The sequence below is a fragment of the Neodiprion fabricii genome, chromosome 2, assembly GCF_021155785.1.
Source record: "Neodiprion fabricii isolate iyNeoFabr1 chromosome 2, iyNeoFabr1.1, whole genome shotgun sequence".
NCBI classification, from domain to species: Eukaryota; Metazoa; Arthropoda; class Insecta; order Hymenoptera; family Diprionidae; genus Neodiprion; species Neodiprion fabricii.
In genome coordinates this window covers 27,216,196-27,234,483 of record NC_060240.1, presented here as the reverse complement: position 1 = coordinate 27,234,483, position 18,288 = coordinate 27,216,196, and the positions used below count along the sequence as shown (strand labels likewise).

General features: G+C 39.0%; 1 protein-coding gene across 10 annotated transcripts in view; it reads left to right on the top strand.

Moving 5' to 3' along the window:
• LOC124174945 (venom dipeptidyl peptidase 4) overlaps positions 1 to 18,288 on the top strand; it is a 207,678-nt gene that overhangs the window by 93,659 nt on the left and 95,731 nt on the right. Inside the window, exons 1-2 of one of the 10 annotated variants that reach the window (XM_046554631.1) lie at positions 1,507 to 1,572; positions 2,177 to 2,297. The exons of 8 other annotated variants lie outside the window; for them this stretch is intronic. In XM_046554631.1, coding sequence (XP_046410587.1) covers positions 2,241 to 2,297 — 57 coding nt within the window. In that variant the 5' untranslated portion in view covers positions 1,507 to 1,572; positions 2,177 to 2,240. Of the gene's footprint in view, positions 1 to 1,506; positions 1,887 to 1,926; positions 2,298 to 18,288 lie in introns of those variants that run through there. One more of the 10 variants, XM_046554630.1, reaches the window with a different exon arrangement.

Genomic DNA, 18,288 nt, shown 5'->3' with positions numbered 1-18,288 from the left:
TGAATCGAAATCCCTTGCCGATCGAGCGCACCCTAATCTAGATCTAATCCAGACCTTCTTAGAACGCCAAGGTTTTCACGACCAGACGCCGCGACGCCTAGAATTACGGGATTTATCCATTCAGGCGTTAACGCGAGAGCCGCCGCCTTGCGCATCTTTCCCAACTCGAACTCTAAGGCTAAGGTGCTTAAATGAACTTGTAAAGGATTACACCGCGATAAAGTAAAACAGCTCTCCGCTTCTGCTCCGGCGTCCCCTTAACATCTATCTTACACACGCTTTAGATACCGCGTAACGTCGAATCTGCCGCCAGAGTCGCGATGCCAACTTTATCCCCACATTGCAATAAATAATTCGGGCGCATGCCGTGCGGTTCGTATCAGCATCGTCATCATCGTCGTCGTCAATTTAGAATCGTGCAAGAGAATTTTTTTTCCGAATGCTAATGTCTTGAAAAACGTATGTGCAGATATTACGCATTATTATCCATATATGGGCCATTCCGCGTCAAATTAGCACCCAAGGTATCTCATTATGTTCGATTTTGATCAATTTTTAGCGTAATGCTCGTACCGGCTCAAACAGGTCCCGGAATTTTTTTCACATTTTTTTACAAAAATCTAAACACCACCAATTCCGAAAACTCCTTTTTTAACGATCGGCAAAAATCCACACGGATTATATGATTTGCAAACACCACGCGATAATAGAATTTCCATTTTTACTATTTTTTTGTTCGTAACTTTCTAGCTTTTCCATGTCGGAATTGGAGCCTATTTCGGTTTTTGTGTTTTTTATTACCCCGATCTGAATAGATCACGGAATCATGAAAACAATGTGATTCTGTAATCTATTTAGATCGATGTATGTTCAAATTTAAAAAGAGCGATAACAATTCCGACATGAAAAAACTAAAAACTGGCGAAAACAATAGTAAATGTTGAGATCAAAAATCACATTTTGAATCGTAGAATCAGCGTGAATCTTTCAAGGTTAAAAAAATGCAATTTTCGTCATTGGTTTTGCGATTTTGTACGAATCTCACCAGTGGTTGAAGAAAATACGAAAAAATTCCCAAGACGTTTTTTGATTAGTAAGAAAATCGGACCAACCAATGATCCGAATCAAAGGGGGTGAGGTACATCATCCGCTGATTTGACGCGGAATGCTCCATATACCCACACTTTGCTTTGCCGGTATAACGAAACTCGAAAGTACTTCTGCATACATAATATGTTTAATCCGTTTCTGAGTCGGCTGGGATTTATATAACATGTATATGCCTAATATACGAATCGTCGTCGTCGTCGTCGTCGTCTCTTACGACAAAGTGATCATTGTAGGTAAACCACACCTGTCGCAATTGGATAATATGATTAATAAGATAGCGAGGAGAGATACGAATGTCGTCGCTGTTGTTGTTCGTTTCGCTGTGCCAGGGAATACAGATTGCGCTGCGTTGTCTCCGACTTGTTGTTGGTTCAACCCGGCTTCAGTCACAACTCGGATCTTTCAGCGAAACCATCGCGCGTGCTCCACTCATCAGGCATTGGTACCTCGTTATCGAATTTGGTAGGCTGACGTTGAGCGATTAGCTTTCTCTTGCCCGACTGCTGCTTCAATGACCGCGTATATTACAGATTCGTTTGCATTTTTTCAACTCTTCTAATTCCTTCCTTCGATTCGGTAATCGGTAGTTCGGAAACGGATATAATTGCAAGTGAGCGAGCGAGCGATTTGGACGATTCGGAATTTTCAAGTATCGCTACCCAAACGCGGCATTTTTAATTTAGGGAGAGATTGCAGGATACAGAGATCGGATTACACGATCACGGGTAATCTAAAGAGCTTGGTTTTTCTAAACGATAAATGGAAATGTGAAAAATGTGATTCTACAGAAATCGTAGAACTTGGAGTTTACTATAGGTGGAATCGAAAATCTGAAATCTTGAAACGATTCGGGAAAGTTCAGCTACTGGGATCCGGAATCCAGGATCTGAAAATAGCGTGTAAAGTCCGGGAGCTAAATGCGAAAAATCTAGATATTTATAGGATCGCGAATCGTTTGCTGGAATTTAAAATCTTGAATCGAGAAATTGTAATCAAGAATTTAGAGTCTCGTGGTCAGAAACTGGTATCTTAAATTTGCGATCTAAATTCTGAACCGTCCAAATAGAACTGCGGCAAGTAATAAGCGAAGAAGAGAAAAGAGATTCTCGAATAAGATAGGAGTTTTCGAGATGGCTTCAGCGAATGGATCCGCAGCAACCGGTATCGAGATTGCAGACTCGAATCAGGTATAATATATCACCTTACAATATTGCTCTCGGTTTACTTACTTATATACTCAATGCCGTTTTATATTCGTTCCCATATGCGCACGGGTATGTCTCAAGATGTAAAAATTCACAGATGGTATTCAGCTTTGACGTTTGAATATTGCGAAAATCCGCACGTGCATACACGAATAAAATACGGATGCAGGTACACGATCGTACGAAGAATTTAATCGGTGTCTCTTGAACGGCGTGGAAATTCAAAATACTTTTTAACGATATATATATATATATATTACATGTGATATACAGGATGGAAAAATGATCGATAATGTAAATATAGATATAGAGAGAAAGAGAGAGAGAAATGAAAAGGGAAGATGAGAGAAGGTTTGAAGGAAAAATTATTTAAAAAGTTTTCATCCGACGAATCGTTCCAGCGAAATTGAGAGTCAGCATCTTGTACCGGATTCCCTGGTGCCTTATAATACTCATATAATGATCTAGAGATCTGAGGGGATAAAAATATGGACTGATACATCGAGAGAGTTGTATAAGAAAAAGATAAAAAAATAAATGAAAATTTCATTAGAAAAGGAGACGCGGATTACGCTCGTTGAATTAATGAAATCTGTACTTTATACTGTAGAACGATAAAGTACAAGTATTTCAGCTTTCGTTCATCTTTTGCTGTTACAGAATAAAAATCTGTATTAAACAGCAGCAGATTTTTCTTTACATGTTTAGTCTGTGTATTTAATGGCGATGAATTACAGTTTCTGTTTTTCTTCAATTTTTGTTTGCCATTATTGTTTTTTTTTTTTTTTTTACCGAGGAGCAGAGACTGCTCGAAAACATTTTTTATCCCCCGTTGTAGTACGACGGGTATTCCTTTCACCCGTAATAAAATTCTATAAACAGACTCAGTGAACTCATTAGTGTTTGACTGTTTTTTTTTTTTTTTTTTTTTTCAAACGCATATTCAGTTCTTTTCTTTTTCCTTTTGCAGTGAGAAACTTTGATCGTTAGACGTTGTGAACAAAACGAAAATCCACTCAAACTTCCACGTTACGTATACATAATAATATGCGTCGAGCAGGGAATTGGTTTTATAAATTATAAACGAAATTCTCTGGAGAATCGAGACGATACTTAAAAATCTACAGGTGTTGTTACGGCCGTGCGGGATTTAATTACCGCACGGTTGTTTGACGACAGGAAATTTAAAAGGACCGTTATAATTATACGAACACACATATATTGCATTTTATATCCCTGTTCGGTTTACGGTCAAGTTAATGGTTGCATGAATTATTTTAACTTTCTACCTATACACTGAGAAAAATTTCGTTTGTCATAGCAAGTAGAATAATTCAGTAAACCAGGTATTATTAAAAAAAAACTGTTTGAATATTGTTGGGATTACGAAAGACGAGGCACGCGTAACCATTTTGCGCTATCGTTGATCCTTTTTTGGTTATTGCGACGCAAAATCAGTTTCTTCGGTTTGCTCTACTTTTCAAGTTAAATAAGGCTTTAGCGTCAATTTATCGTTGCACAGGCATTAAATTTTCGCAACAGTCGCAAGAAAATCTAGCAACAGCGATCGTAACGAGAAAGAATAGTAACGGATACTAGAAAACTAATTTTCATTTTCTACCTAGAACTATATTTTTCGATTGTGATAAAAAATGAAAATAGTCAAGGACCGAACAGTAACCGGAAATAAAAATTTCTCTCAGTGTACACACGTCCTTCCATCACGTCGTTTCTTGCAACTGAGCTGTAGAATTGAAATACGCAGGATTTGCTGCGCCGGCGGAAAATTGAACGTAATCACGGCGAGGCTGCAATAATTTTCGGGATGATATTTTGAAATTTGGGTAAAGCCATTTGGAGGAAAGGTGGCCGCCGTCGTTGTAACTAAATTCACGGTTTCTCTCCCCCTCTTCGCCACCCCCCGTCGACGTCTCGCGCGGTAAGTTTATTCGCCGACTAGTCGACAATTGCGTTTCTCCCCCTTTTAATTTCCTCCCTCTTAATTCGGGGGTTAACGTTCGTCACGTGCCGCTACTGCAATTTTATCTCCGGAGAAAAACTTCCCTGCGGAATTTTCACCCTTTCTGGAAGAGAGCGGAGAGAGAGGAACGAAAGAAACGAAAAACAGATTAAAACGGTGTGAAGAAAAAGAAGGGTTACTGTGCATATACATATATATGTGTGTGTCTGTGTGTATAGCGGAATTCTGTTATTACACAAAATTAAAAGAAATAAAGATAAGATTTTTTTTTTTTTCTTCATTATTATTTCTCTGTCTTTTTTTTTCGATCTTTCTCCTTCTCAAGTCCAACAATTCAGAGGAAAATGTCTCGCTGCTGCGTGTATAATGCGAATCGTGATACACGATATTGTTTCCGGTGTCGAAATTTATTACCACTCTGTAACGGAATATATATATATATATATATATATATATATATATTCATGTATGTGTGTACGTATAATATTTATCCAGGTATGTATGCGTTCCTCAACTCAACAATTGTTACTCGCACACATTATATATGCCGGTTAAAATATTTCTCTCGAGAAAATCACGCTAATGAAAAAGTAAAAACGTTAACGACTTTCAGAATTGCAAATCAAGGGCAGGATTTTATTAAAATTGATATAATTTTTGGTAAATTGATCACGCTTCTCTTCTCATCGTTGCTTTCATCTCGGACACGGAATATTTGGCTAAGTAAGTTTTTTAACGAACAAACGTGTCATCGAATTGAGAGATTCGCTAGTCGGTCCTGACGGAATTTCGGAAAGTAATGACTAATTGGAACACGATCGTTTGCTAATTATCCCGTCATCCAGAAGGCAGGGATTTAATTGCCGAAATAAATGTTCTCCGGAGGTGTAGGTACAGTGCCTATACGCTCGCAACCTTTGCCCGCCAACCCGACCTTCCCACCAGCCACAATCCTCTGCCCTATCATTATCGTCGAAAAGGCCGCAGCGTTGATTTGAGGTCAGGTTGACTCTGTATTCTCCCTCTCTGAATTCCGTCCCGCGGAATCGGAATGCGGAATCGCCTACACCCACTGTCCGCGACGTAATAAATTATCTTCAGAAATTACTCGAAACGTTTGCGCTACGAACGCGACGGATATGCGTTAAGTTTCGGGATGACGCACCCTGCGGGTGGAAAACTAATTCTTCGGCAATTAACGCCTGAGTGGTTTTTTTTTTTTGTCTTTCGAAAAATATTATCACGATCGATCGACTGCCGGGGATCCGACTAATCATTCGGCAACGCTGTTACTTCGATGTATCGGAATTATTTCTGATAAGGTAATTCCACGCTTTAATCCGTCTGTCTTTCATACATATATCTACAGCTTAATCAGTAATTGCCCTGGACGTTATTAATCCGATTGCATGTACGACAACGTCATCGTCGTCGGTTGACTTACCTACGTCGAATATTTTTTTTTTTTTCTTTTTTTTCTTTAGTGGAGGAAAAGAGAGCGACGATAAATATTTAACAAACTCGTGACGGGGAGAGATTTGCATGATTTTGCAAGCGGGCGGATTTGATCAACCGTCATGCCATTATGCTCTTGGATATTCGGAACCTGTATGTGACACAATTAGTTGAATTAGCTAGAGCGTTTCTCTGCAGGTCTGCGTAATTAGTTATGAAACCAGACCAGGAATATCAAAAGCTTTTAGAGTAGTAATTAACCGTCGCTTACGGTGATAAATTAATATCATTATTATTGCTGCGTTTACGAACTAACCATTGAATCAATGCCATTGATCAAGGGATAATCGAGAAAAAACATCATCAATTCGAAGTGGACTTGACGTGGATCAAAGGGTACTGCTGATTCCGTTTCTTTCTTTGGTTGAAATTTTTCTTCTCGAATCCCCAAAGGTTGACCTCGCTTTAATCGGTGCCGTAATTACTTGGTTATACTTACCCCATTACCTCACTCTGTATATCATCCTCGAATTCGGCTGTCATCAGCTCGCCAAGTTGGCTTAAGCTCTTGCCCTCTGAACCTTAACTAATGCAATTGAATTCACCCGTTATCTTCAATTTTCTCGTTTCAAAGGCTTTCCCCCGGCAAGCTTTAGAATTAATGAATCCTAAAACGTTGCGACGATCCTGATTATCGCTATTATACGAGTATTATACAGTATGCACACACACACACACATGTATATATATATATATATATATATATACATATATTATATATGTATAAAGGTATAACGGTACTTGGTTCAGAAGCTGATTCGACTTATCGATGATGTTATACGATGACGAACTTTTCTCATCCCCTAAACCGAATCTAATGAAAGAAGAAGGAGAAGAAGTATAGAAAAAAAAATAAAACAAATTGAAACTGAAATTTCAGTCGCCGGGTGAAAAAAAAAAAAATAAATAAAACACCAGAAACAATTCTACCGGGGGGGGTTTGTCGAGTGTATCGACGAGGAGAGGATGTCGTGCAGACAGGGAGAGGAAGAGGGAGGGCAAGAACCAGAGGCGGCAGCTTTATTTCGTATGGCCGGTCCAACAGCTGATTCATGACGGCATCAGGTTGCGCCATAATATTTTACTGCCTACGAAATTTGACCAATATTTCTCTCTTGTAATATCACATTTACGATAGTCGTTTGTTTCTTTCGGAACAACCCTCTTCGTTCGTTTGTCTGGCTATCCGTCTTCCCTGCGTATCCGAATCACTACAGAGATTACTACTGTACGCGTGATAAAGAATAGATGATGGCCTGCGTCTGTCCGCTCTTGCCGCAGGGATGGACGAGTTATTGCTTTACCGATGTCGGACAGACACCTTTTCTTTTTCCGTTCGAACGTTCGATCGATTCTCGAAACTCATCGTCCGTTAGATCATGAACGCGAAAAATTTGGAATCAAATATCACACGCGTCTGTTTGTGTTTCCACTTTTTTCCCCCATTCTCTTTATTTCGAGGACCGACATTTCTTATCCAGCGTTTCTTTCGGCTCGCAATTGCAGGTGAAAATTGAAACTCTTGTCGCTCAGGGTTTACATCAACGGTCGACATTCGATTTACGTTTACGCCAGCTACGCGGACGTCTGTTGCACGCAATTACACGGCTTCTTAACCGACTCGACGTTTTCTCTTTTTCCTCTCTTCAGAGATCCCTGCTGTACACGGAATGACGTAATACTTGGATTATTAGATTACTCTCCCCGCCTGCCTGCAATCTTGTACCTTGCGAATAAGGGAAAAGGACGGAGTTAGGCAGCAGACGTCGACACGTGACTCCGGACCGTTTTCACGACCGCAGATAACGGTGATGCCCTTTGGGACTCGGGCCGTGGCGGCGCTTGCTCGCGGATAAACCAGATAGAGGGAATATTAGACGCGATTATATTTAACGAGGCTGAAGTTTGCGACGTCGACTTGTAACGGAGCATTGAGAAAATAACGTCGCTCTATTTTGATATTTCGGAATCCAGGAGTGTTGTATTTTCGAAATATGAGTATGCTTCCACTATTACCACCGCTGCTACCACCACCACCGTTACTTCCGTCACCATAATATTTTCACTACTAGCGCTAAATGCCAGACAATTCTAGAACTGCGGTACACTGAGAAAAATTTCATTTGTGTAGTAACTAAAAAAATTCAGTAAAACAGGTGTCGTTTCAAAAACTGTGCGAATATTGTTGGAATTACGAAAAACTAGGTATGCGTTACCATTTTGCGCTATTGTCGCTCCTTTTTCGGTAATTGCAACGTAATATCAGTTTCCGAGGTTGACTCTACTTTTTTAGTCAAACGAGGCTTTAACGTCAATTTATTCTTGCACAAGCCTTAAATTTTCTTAACAGATACAAGAAAATATAGCAACAGTGATCGTAACGAGAAAGAATAGTAACGGACATTAGAAAACTAATCTTCATTTTCTACCTAGAACTATATTTTTCGATTCTGATAAAAAATTAAAATAGTTAATGACTGAGCGGTAACCGGAAATAAAAATTTCTCTGAATGTAGATTAACGATTTTTTCTGAACATAAATCATTAAAGCAACCTTACCGAACTTCGACTTCGCTATATCGACGTTTCTTCTCGCCCCTCTCGACTAATTTTGTACCCACAATTCAAAACTCGACTTTACTCACGGGGAATATTTTTAGTGATCATTGTCAAGGAGTGTGGTGAGAATTTTCGATTTCGTTGAAAGAGCGAAAAGACGAGATCCTGCTACCTTTACTTCTTCGGCTGTTGCTCTCGTTTTACAAATTTCAGAGGATCGATAGGAAGTGTCGTCCTCATTGCGGGATGCTGCCGGAGCTTGTACAGCGTGCTGGAACAACTTGGTTAGAGTACGGGCAAAGATTAGGTTGTGGTTGACAAACTTGACAGGAAGTCGGTGCTGTACACACAGGTGTACTCGCCGTGTTCCAAGGAAAGTTGAGCGAAGAATGAGAAAGCTCGACGTTAACTGCGGCACGAACCTGAACTCTGGTTCAAAGGCACAAATGGACTCCGGGAGTCTTTGGAAGCGGACGTCAAGTTTTTAGAGAAAATCCACCACGTGTCTGTGTATCGCAGACTCCAGTCTTCGAACGAACTCTCCTAGCGGACTTTGGTTGCTTCCTTCTTTATTAACCGGCTTCGGTTTATTTCTCTTTGGTGTTCTATTCTATGCTTTATCGCACGTTCGATCGATTCGGTTCACGTGTCTTGTCCACCTGCATTTATCCGTTATTTGAAACGCGTCGAGTGCACCTGAACTCGAGTTACGTATTGGAATTCTTCATCGCGATAACGACTTAATATTGCCCATATTACAGACATGTGCGAGCTGCCGCTGCTCCGATAAGATAAAATTTATAATTTTAAACGCTGAACTATCAATTTAAAATGTATTTATTTACAACTCGTTTTAATAACCTGCCACTCTCTTACTCGACGGCTGTAAAAATATGACAAATTGTTAGCTGGTCGGAACGTTGACTCTTGGCAGTAATGGAATTGTTCGACAAAATCAATTTTCATTGCTGAGCTTCCGGTGTCGTTGAGAATATAAAAAATTATTGTGAAACTGACAAGAAGAAATGCGATCCAGTTTATTCAATTTTTTTTTTTTTTCGGAAAATTTCTTCGTTAAATAATTTCTCAAAGTTTCGTTTAATGCTGTTTATGAGTTTTCCGATTTGCATAATACATAACTATTTAATACACGCACGACCGTAAAGTTGTAATATTCTTCGTATTTCGTTGATTAAATTTCTTAGCTGCGATAAAATTTACGATTTCAGTTATAGATCTTGACGCATTAAATTTGACGTTGCACGCCGATCGCAATGAGAAACAACAACGACGTTCGACCGAAGATTCTTTCTCATATTTATCGACTTATGTGACTTTGGTCAGCGGGGGAATATTTAACGATTGGTACACAAGCACTCACATTGCAGGTATTATACTCGCTGTTCAGAGACAGCAATATTCCAGAATTCATAAGCGCCGTTGTAATTCAATAACACTAGTTATTGCTCAATACGGTTTCTTTATTAAAAATTAACGCGCTTCTCAAGTTTCTCTTTTATTATCAAGCGAGAGTTCCTAGACGTTTACATCCGTGGAAAGTCCACTGCTTTGTAAATTGACGATGATAATTGTCGTTCGAAAATTCGTACAAGTGAAACGTCTATTTTCGCTTCGACCTTTCGCCGTTAAACAATCTCGGAAAATACCTGTCCACCCGACGTTTTAACGCCGGATTGATTGATAACGGAGAAATCACCCCGGGTCCTGAAGCCTTAGAGAGGGGGAAGAAGAAAAAAGTGTGAGACATGGGGAAAGAAAGCATTAAGGGTACATTCTTTCCGATCTTTATCCCACGCAAAAAGCAAGCGAAAAAGGGAAGCATTAGGAGTGAAAGGGAAAAAGAATACAATGCGGCGTTTACACATCCTTTTTTTATTTATTTGTTTTTCAAGGCTGCAGGTGAAAACAATTTTTTGACGTATCAAAAGAATTTTCACTTTTATTATTTTCACTGTTTCTTCGTTCACGACACCGAATACGACTAAAATATAAAATTCGTTAAAGTCGATTCGTTTCACCGTATACGTTGAACGAATATCAATGAGGCGTTCCAATTGTTTCGTTCACTTTCGTATTTGTTTGAGAGTGTCTTTTACTTATTATTTTTCGGTCGTTTTATGTTTTCTTTACACAATCAATTTGACGGTTATTATTGATATTATTGTTATTGTTATAATACATTGCACTTACGGCTACGGAATTTTGTATAATTGTCAATTTACCCGTGAAAAAGCAGAAAAATACCTGCAAAAATAAAAATACGTATAATTGAAAAAGTGGGGTATGTGGAGGTTGAGTTTATCAAGTATCGAGACGTAGATTCTGCGATAATGGTTAGATCTTTGTTTGATCGTCTTACGGAACCGGGGAAGAGAAATCCCCCTCTTTCACGTCGGCTTTGTTTTCCCGTTTCTCCGCTTCCTCTTCTCTCGGCGGAAACAGAAATGGGAAGAGAGTATAAAAAATCTACCGCCAAGGAAAGACTTGCGGGGCACCCTTGCCTTTACAAATTACTCGAAATCTTCTCTCAGCCCAAAGGTTGTTTTTCACCCGGTAATATCTCTTCTCGCGAGAAGAGAAAGAGAGCGCAACTCCTTTCAATCTAAAGGACCGTATAATCATACGTACATTTCCGCTGAAAATTCATTTGGTTTACAATTTTCTTTCGTTTTTTTTTTTTTTTTTTTTTTGGTATCTCAAAATTTCAGCATTCTTCAAGTCTAACTTTCTATCGATAAAAGTAATGAGAACCAAATAAAATAAATAAAATACAACTTTACAACCCGTTAACTTTGTACTGAAAGTTGAGAAAAAATTATTCAAGTCTAACGCTTCGTTGAAAAAACCTAAATACACAGAGTCGCGTCGGCTTTACCCAACTGTTAGGTACGCATTATCAGAGTCTTAGCAGAGTGTGAGATTATGGCGGTGGTGGCGTGGAAGAGGTATGATAGCGGAAATTGTTGGGTCGAAACGCCGGGAATTCAGTGGACGTTGGTCCACGGTTAACATCGCTGCCCGGTTTACCCGTCACGCAGAATGCCGAGTTCTTTGATAGTCTGCACCAGCAGCAGCAGCAGCAGCGGTGGTAGACCTGCACAGTCGAGGAGAATACCTAGCAAGGGGAAGCGTTTAATTCTTGCCAGAATTGCCACCCTTGAACCTGACTCGGCGTCGCTCTCTCCGTCCTCTCTTTCCCAAATTATCTCATCAGCTTCTTTGAAAAATTCTTGGGCAAGTTACAGTTTTCACCATCGCGCGTGCGTGCGTGCGTGCGTGTCGCGTTATTCTCGTTTCTCGTTTAAATCGCGTCCCGAATATTTGCCGGCTTTATATATTAATTAGGTACGAAGAGAAAAGAATAATAATGATAATGTTAGTACGGTGGATAAGATTTTTTTTTTATTTCCTTCGTCTTTTTCTTCCTCCTCGCTTTGCCCTCTTTCTCTCCCTCTCTCTATTTCTTTCACTTGAAATTTCTTTTTATACCCACTTTTTTTCTACTTTACTTTCCATTTGCGAGTGTACTGCACCCTCTCTTCAATAAAATCACGTTTCATCGACAGCTATGTAATGAGAGAATTTGATTAAACTTTTTATTATTCCATCTTTGTCGAAAGCCCCGCGCTCTCCGTTAAACCTCGTATTCCGACTGTGTAGCCAGGGCTCAAAATTCGTGATGAATATCTGTTCAGTTTTCATTCCTCGGTAAACGTGTACTCCTCCATTTTAAAACACGGTTCTGTAACTCGTTGTCAGTCTATTTTAAAGATAGCTGGATATGATGATTGAATGCTCAGCAATGGCAGCGAGTAATTACGAATTCGAAGGATTGTTTGCAGATGAAAACATTCTCGAGTCAAATTAAATTGATGCATCGCTTCAAACAATTGCTGGATACTTTATTGTACACTTTATAGACATGTATTACATGGATTAAAAATTAAAGATAAGAGCAGACGTTCCACTCCACCGATATCTGATCCATGTATATTTACACGAATCTATAGATCAATTTTTCTCTATCAGACATTTGTCATTTGTATTGTTAACGTTCGATAATCGCTGATGGAGAGTTTTGATAGTCGGTTTGTAGTGCCGAAATTTTCGTTCACCGTCTTGTGTGTATTATCGTTACAGTTTGGGATAATGATGATTTTCTTTTTTTTTTTTTTTTTTTTTGTCATCGACAAGTAAGAACACTTTCGAGTAAAATTTTTCCAAGTTTATTATGTTCTGGTAGAAATTTTGTTCCCCCCCCGCCTCATAAAAATTTCTTCATCAATTACCGCCCACAAGCATCGGTTATGTAAACTGAAACGAGTTTCAGAAATTTCGAGCCTCGATTTATCACACCGATAATTTTCGTTTATAGGCAAGGAGAAATTAAGTTGTTCGGAAGCAAAAGGAAGAAGAGAAAAATAACACAAGAAAGAAAAGATGACAAAAACGTGACTAAATTTGTATATTATCACCATTCGTCAACGTTGTAATTTTAAACCCAGAAGCGGTATCCCCTTAATAAGATTTTGCCTGATGTATATACATAATATAAAAAAAGAATAAACGATCCATCATTCGACTTATAATGGATGCGAAATCAAGCCGTTCATTTCATACAATCCCTTTTAATTATTTTCAAACGGTTTTCCACTCCGACTATCAAGCGATCCTCCCGCACTCTATAATACCCGATTCATTGCCCCGTTTTGCGGAGAAGCTTCAATTTAAATGCGAAAACGAGGGAAGAAGAAGTCCGTCGCGAGAAAGGGCGGTTCTCGCAAATAATAAAAGATGGGGGGGAAAAAAGCGTAACGAAGATAACGAACAAATGTTATCAATTTTATTGTTAAGGAAGGATGAATTTTACACGAACCACATTCCTACATTGTATGTGCCTACATACATATATCTCTACATTGTAAGTATGTGTATAGATATACATGCGTGCGCGTGTGTGTGCGAACGAAGAAATGACAAAGTACAAGTTTCGTGGCTCTCAACCCTCTTTCCCTCCCTTCCTTTTCTCCCTCTACCCCGTCCATCTATCTTTCTTCGCGGTTGGAGAAGTTGAAGAGCACTCATTCTCGCGTAGTCGCGCAAGAAACCGACGAAAAGTCACGCAAAAATTACACCCCCTCTCCTCCACCCCTCTCTCTTCCCGTCAAACACAGCTGCAGCGGGTAAACGCTTTTTTCCCTCTTCCCGTTTCCGTACTGTTGATTTATTCTGATTATTTTTTTTCTCATTTTTTTTCCTCCATTTTTTTTTTTTTCATTCGTTCCAACATTTTTATATCTCAACGATGACGATATTTCGAGGAGGAAGACTTGCAAATAATGTTTTTGTTTGTCCCGATCCCGCGGTTTTGGATTCGTTAATTTTATTTTCCCCTATCTCGGGAAAATTCTCATCCAGGTTTGTTTGGCGTCCGTTTCGCTGCGACTATCGAAAATTTCGCATTAGCCCTGTTTTTCGATTTTTCTACACCTCTGCCTCGCGCCTCGTTACTCGCTGCGTTTCTTTACTTGTTTATACGTACCGCAGCCGGATATGCGGATGTTGTTGAAACAGAATTTTGTGCCTTTTCGGAATCCGAGGTCAAAGACAGCGGTATTGATTTGAAAAACACAACCTTCAAATAATGACAAAGTGAAGCTCATAGTTGGATCAGCACCTCGATACCCGACAACTTTTATTTGAAAGATTTTTTGATTGGCTTGAAATTTTTTTTTTGTGTGTTTTTTGACACCCTGTACATTATACATACGTTTATTGTACAATAACACCACTTCTGCGACTTCGCGCAGGTCATGGTTCATTAAACCTATCGCCGGTTTCCGTTGTTTACTGCTGGTTTGTCGGTTCTCCAATAAATTATGTTACACAGGGTGTCCTAGTTTTCAATATATTTGAGCATGCCTTCTAAAATGGGACACTCTGTATACGTTACATACGTATAAATGCAACACCGCATCCATTAAACAGCGATAGAAAATCCGTTTACGGTGAGAGTTATCAATTCGTTGATCATCCCGCTGAATTCGATAGAAAACACCTGCCAGGAACGAGATTACGGTGTTTAGACGTAAACTGCGATTGAGCATTTATCGGAATGCCTTGAAACGATCAGCGCGTAACTTTTATACTTCCAAACTATTCTTCATTCGATTGATTTTCTCTTCGTTTTTCTTTTCCTTTACTTATCTTACAGCCTTCTTACCTCTTTTCTTGGCATCTCGCATCTTGTTGTTATCATGAATTTGGAAGTGAAAAGATTTCACCGTGAAACGTACCGTTTAATTTATAATATACCTACTCGAAAACACAAATATTTCCCCGTTTTGTCACAATTATACATGTCGTCATGTATGCAATAGGTAAATTATATACGTTTTAAAGCGTTGCAACTGATATTAACTTTCTCTTTATTATTTTCTGTTTCAGGTGAGTAAATTTCAACGCTTCTGTATCCTATGACGTGCAACAGTTAATATGCACGATGTCGAATGGCACCGTGTTTCGCAACACAGATATCCAAAGGGAAAGTCGGATAACGTGGGTACGTTTAATGGATTTTCACCAGATTGATCAATGGAAACGGGATAATATTTATAAAATTATATTCACTATTCCGCAATCATCTTGAAGTTTAGTAAAATGACGGATAGGTTTTTCTTTCATTTCTATAACATTTTTTTTTTTCTTTCTTTCTTTTTCTTCATTACCGTCACGAATTGCAACGATTTTGAAACAAGGAAACAAACTGGTAAAAGTTGTTCATATTCATTTCAAAATCGCATTTCCAATATTCATGTAATTTATACAGCGATCATTTTTCCGGGTTAAATTTTACGGAAATCTGTTGTTCTATAGTGCTAAAAATTATCTAAAATGAAGAAAGCGCAGAGAGATTCAGGAAGAAGATAGAATTTGTAACGGAGTTGCAATCACGTTCGGAAAGTGTAAATGCGATACATCTATCCGACCGAATATTGGAAACATGTGCGATAAATCAAGGCGAAAAATGAACGAATAAAATTTTCCGGATACTCTACCTGGAAAGCAACGAATAGTCTCAGGGACAAGGGGTGCGAAGATTGAAGTCACATAGATAACCGTTTTTTCCTATTCCTTTTGTTGCTTTTATTCGTGTCGATTTATCGCTGCGCTTTTACAAATTTACATACGATAGCGCAAAGTTTTTAAAAGTAAAGTTCCCATTGAGCAAAATTGCGAAAAATAAAATCTCGATGAAGTAAAATTCCGAAAAGTAAATGATATTCACACAGGGTAGTTTACTCAACGAGCGGGTGGGAAAAATCAGAAAACACGTAAATCAAAATCACCAGGATTCCGAGGTTAAAAATATCGAAAACTCAAAACACGGACAGATCAAACGTGTGAAATTTCGCCAAGCCAGAAATACACTGAACTAAAAATGTTCGAATATTCGGAATTTCGATGTTTCCATATTTTTTAATTTTATCATATTTACACTTTGGAGCTTTGACGTTTCACCAAAGTTTGATTTCTTTGCTTTCAATTTCGGAATTTCAACTCCGCTCCAGCGGGTACTAGGAGAACGTATTTCAGTAAATTGAAGAGAGTTGGAGAATTTTCCTGGAGAATTTTAAAGCCGGGCAAATTTGTATTTTAATTTTTTCAATCTCCGAGCTTTTCAAACCGTCAGACAAACGGCGCCAGCCGTGATAACCGCGTCATGGCAACGGATAAAAATTCCGTATCCGTTCCGGTTATAACCAATATTAGGATGATCCTTATTTTTCCTCTCCCTCTCTATATTGTATATGGCTCGGTGCTCTCGTGACGGGCGTTTCAATCAATCTCTTCGGAAGACTTTTCTCCAACGACGGCAGAGAAACGCAATGCGAAATAACTATCCTTCGTCCTCTTATCACTCCTCGCTTTTTCATCCTTCTCTCTCACTCGCGAGGCTTCCTCCGCCGCGTGTAGATCCATCAGCGAAGAGCTCAACCCGGGATCAAAATCCAAAATATAAGCCTGAGAAATGGGACGGGGTCCTCGCCTCGTATTCTCTCTCCTCAGATCCGGATCGGTGTACGACCTACCTGCAGACCCCCGACAGGATCGTGTAATATCCACCTGCCCGTCACACACACGTATATGTTATATTAGGGTGAGCCAAAAAAACAAACCTATCGAATCTATGGTCTTAAAAGGACCTGTTTACTGAGAAAGAAAATTCTTCCGTTTGAACAAATTTTTAGCTCAATTTTAAAAGGTGTCGCTGGCCATTTGAAATTTTCCAATTAAATAACGTGCAAACAAATTTTTTTTTTTTTCAGTGAAACGATATAACTTCTCAACCGTTTAAGATAAAAACGAAATTTCCAAGGCATATTCTTGTAGGGGATTAAATTCTTGACAGCAAAATTGAAAATTGTTACCAAAACAGCCGTAGATTAGGATCTGAAATTTTCACGTTCCACTCGATCTACACCGTCCGATTGATCAGAGTCTTCCATTTTCAGCCTGATCTCACTGTCGGTCATTTATTTTGTGCTGAACGATTTTTATTAACTATTTTACACGAAAAGTTCCAGCCCTCAAGCCTGTTTGCCGCTTGGGCTTACGATTAATTCCACCTCTCCTCCATCATGTTCGTTATCTCTTCCTCTAGACGCGTGTATCGTACTTGCCTCATAGATCATTTATTTAATTAAACCCTCGAAATAAAACTGTTATGCACATTATACCCGCGAATCCTAATACAGCCATTTTTCAATTTTACTGATTCGCTTTTTTCATATTTCGCCGTGTAGTGTTGTATATGATATATAGGAAGAAACACGTGTGCCCAGGGTGAAAGAGGTGGGAAACGGCCGACGCAGCGTCGTAGCCATATATGTGTATAACTATATACATTTACATATTATATGTATATATATATTATATATATGGGATGTACGAGTTACGCAGCATAATAAAAGGCATGGATGGTGATTCTGACCAAACGTGCAAAATCAATATTAAAGGCCATACGTCATCGGTATGTAAATTGAACGGAGGTACGCCGACGCATGCATTCAGGGGTTGGCCAGCTTTCCATTTTCTTTTCTTTGCCAATATATTTTTATTTATTTATTTTTTGTTCTTTTACTTTATATTATTTTCTTATCAAATTCTGCCGCCTTTTTACATCAGGAATTACTTTGCGATTAGACGCGACTGCCGCCGATTATTATACGCTGTGAGACAGCTGTAATATCGAGGCTGAAATTACAGCGTTCAGGGAATGAATTTACGACGAAACAATTCGCCATCAAAGCTTCTCCCGCCAAGTGTAACGTACAGGCGAATAACTGTTAATAGCTATTGTACGACGATTAGTCCGATAAATTATGACCAGCCTATCTGTCAAAATTTATATCCGATCCGCGACGATGGAACTCCGATGTATAACCACGCTTCTGTCCGTCCGATGCTGATGATTTTTCTAATTGTTAATGCTAATTGACACGAGAGTTATATCTGGAATTCAACTGCAGTTATGCTCTGGATTGATACCGTAAGCGTTACTATTTCTTCCGTGATTTAAGAACCAAAAAAAATGGAAACTGATTTCAAAAAGGAAGGAAACGCTGTACAGGTTTGCAAAAGCTTGCGGAATAAGCTTCATGGCTCTGTGCATGAATTGTAAAAATATTGAACAGTCTACGAGTATGTTGACATTTAACACGAAAAATGAAAATTTTCTCATGTTAAACGAGTGGGAAATGAAAATTGATGTAGCGACCTGTTAGACTTTAGTTAGAAAGCTCATCTTTTGTGAGGAGGCTGAACCTAGCTGCCAAACTTTTTAATATTCATTCGCATAAGTTAATTAAGTAAAAAAATGTCTCGAGTCCCCGA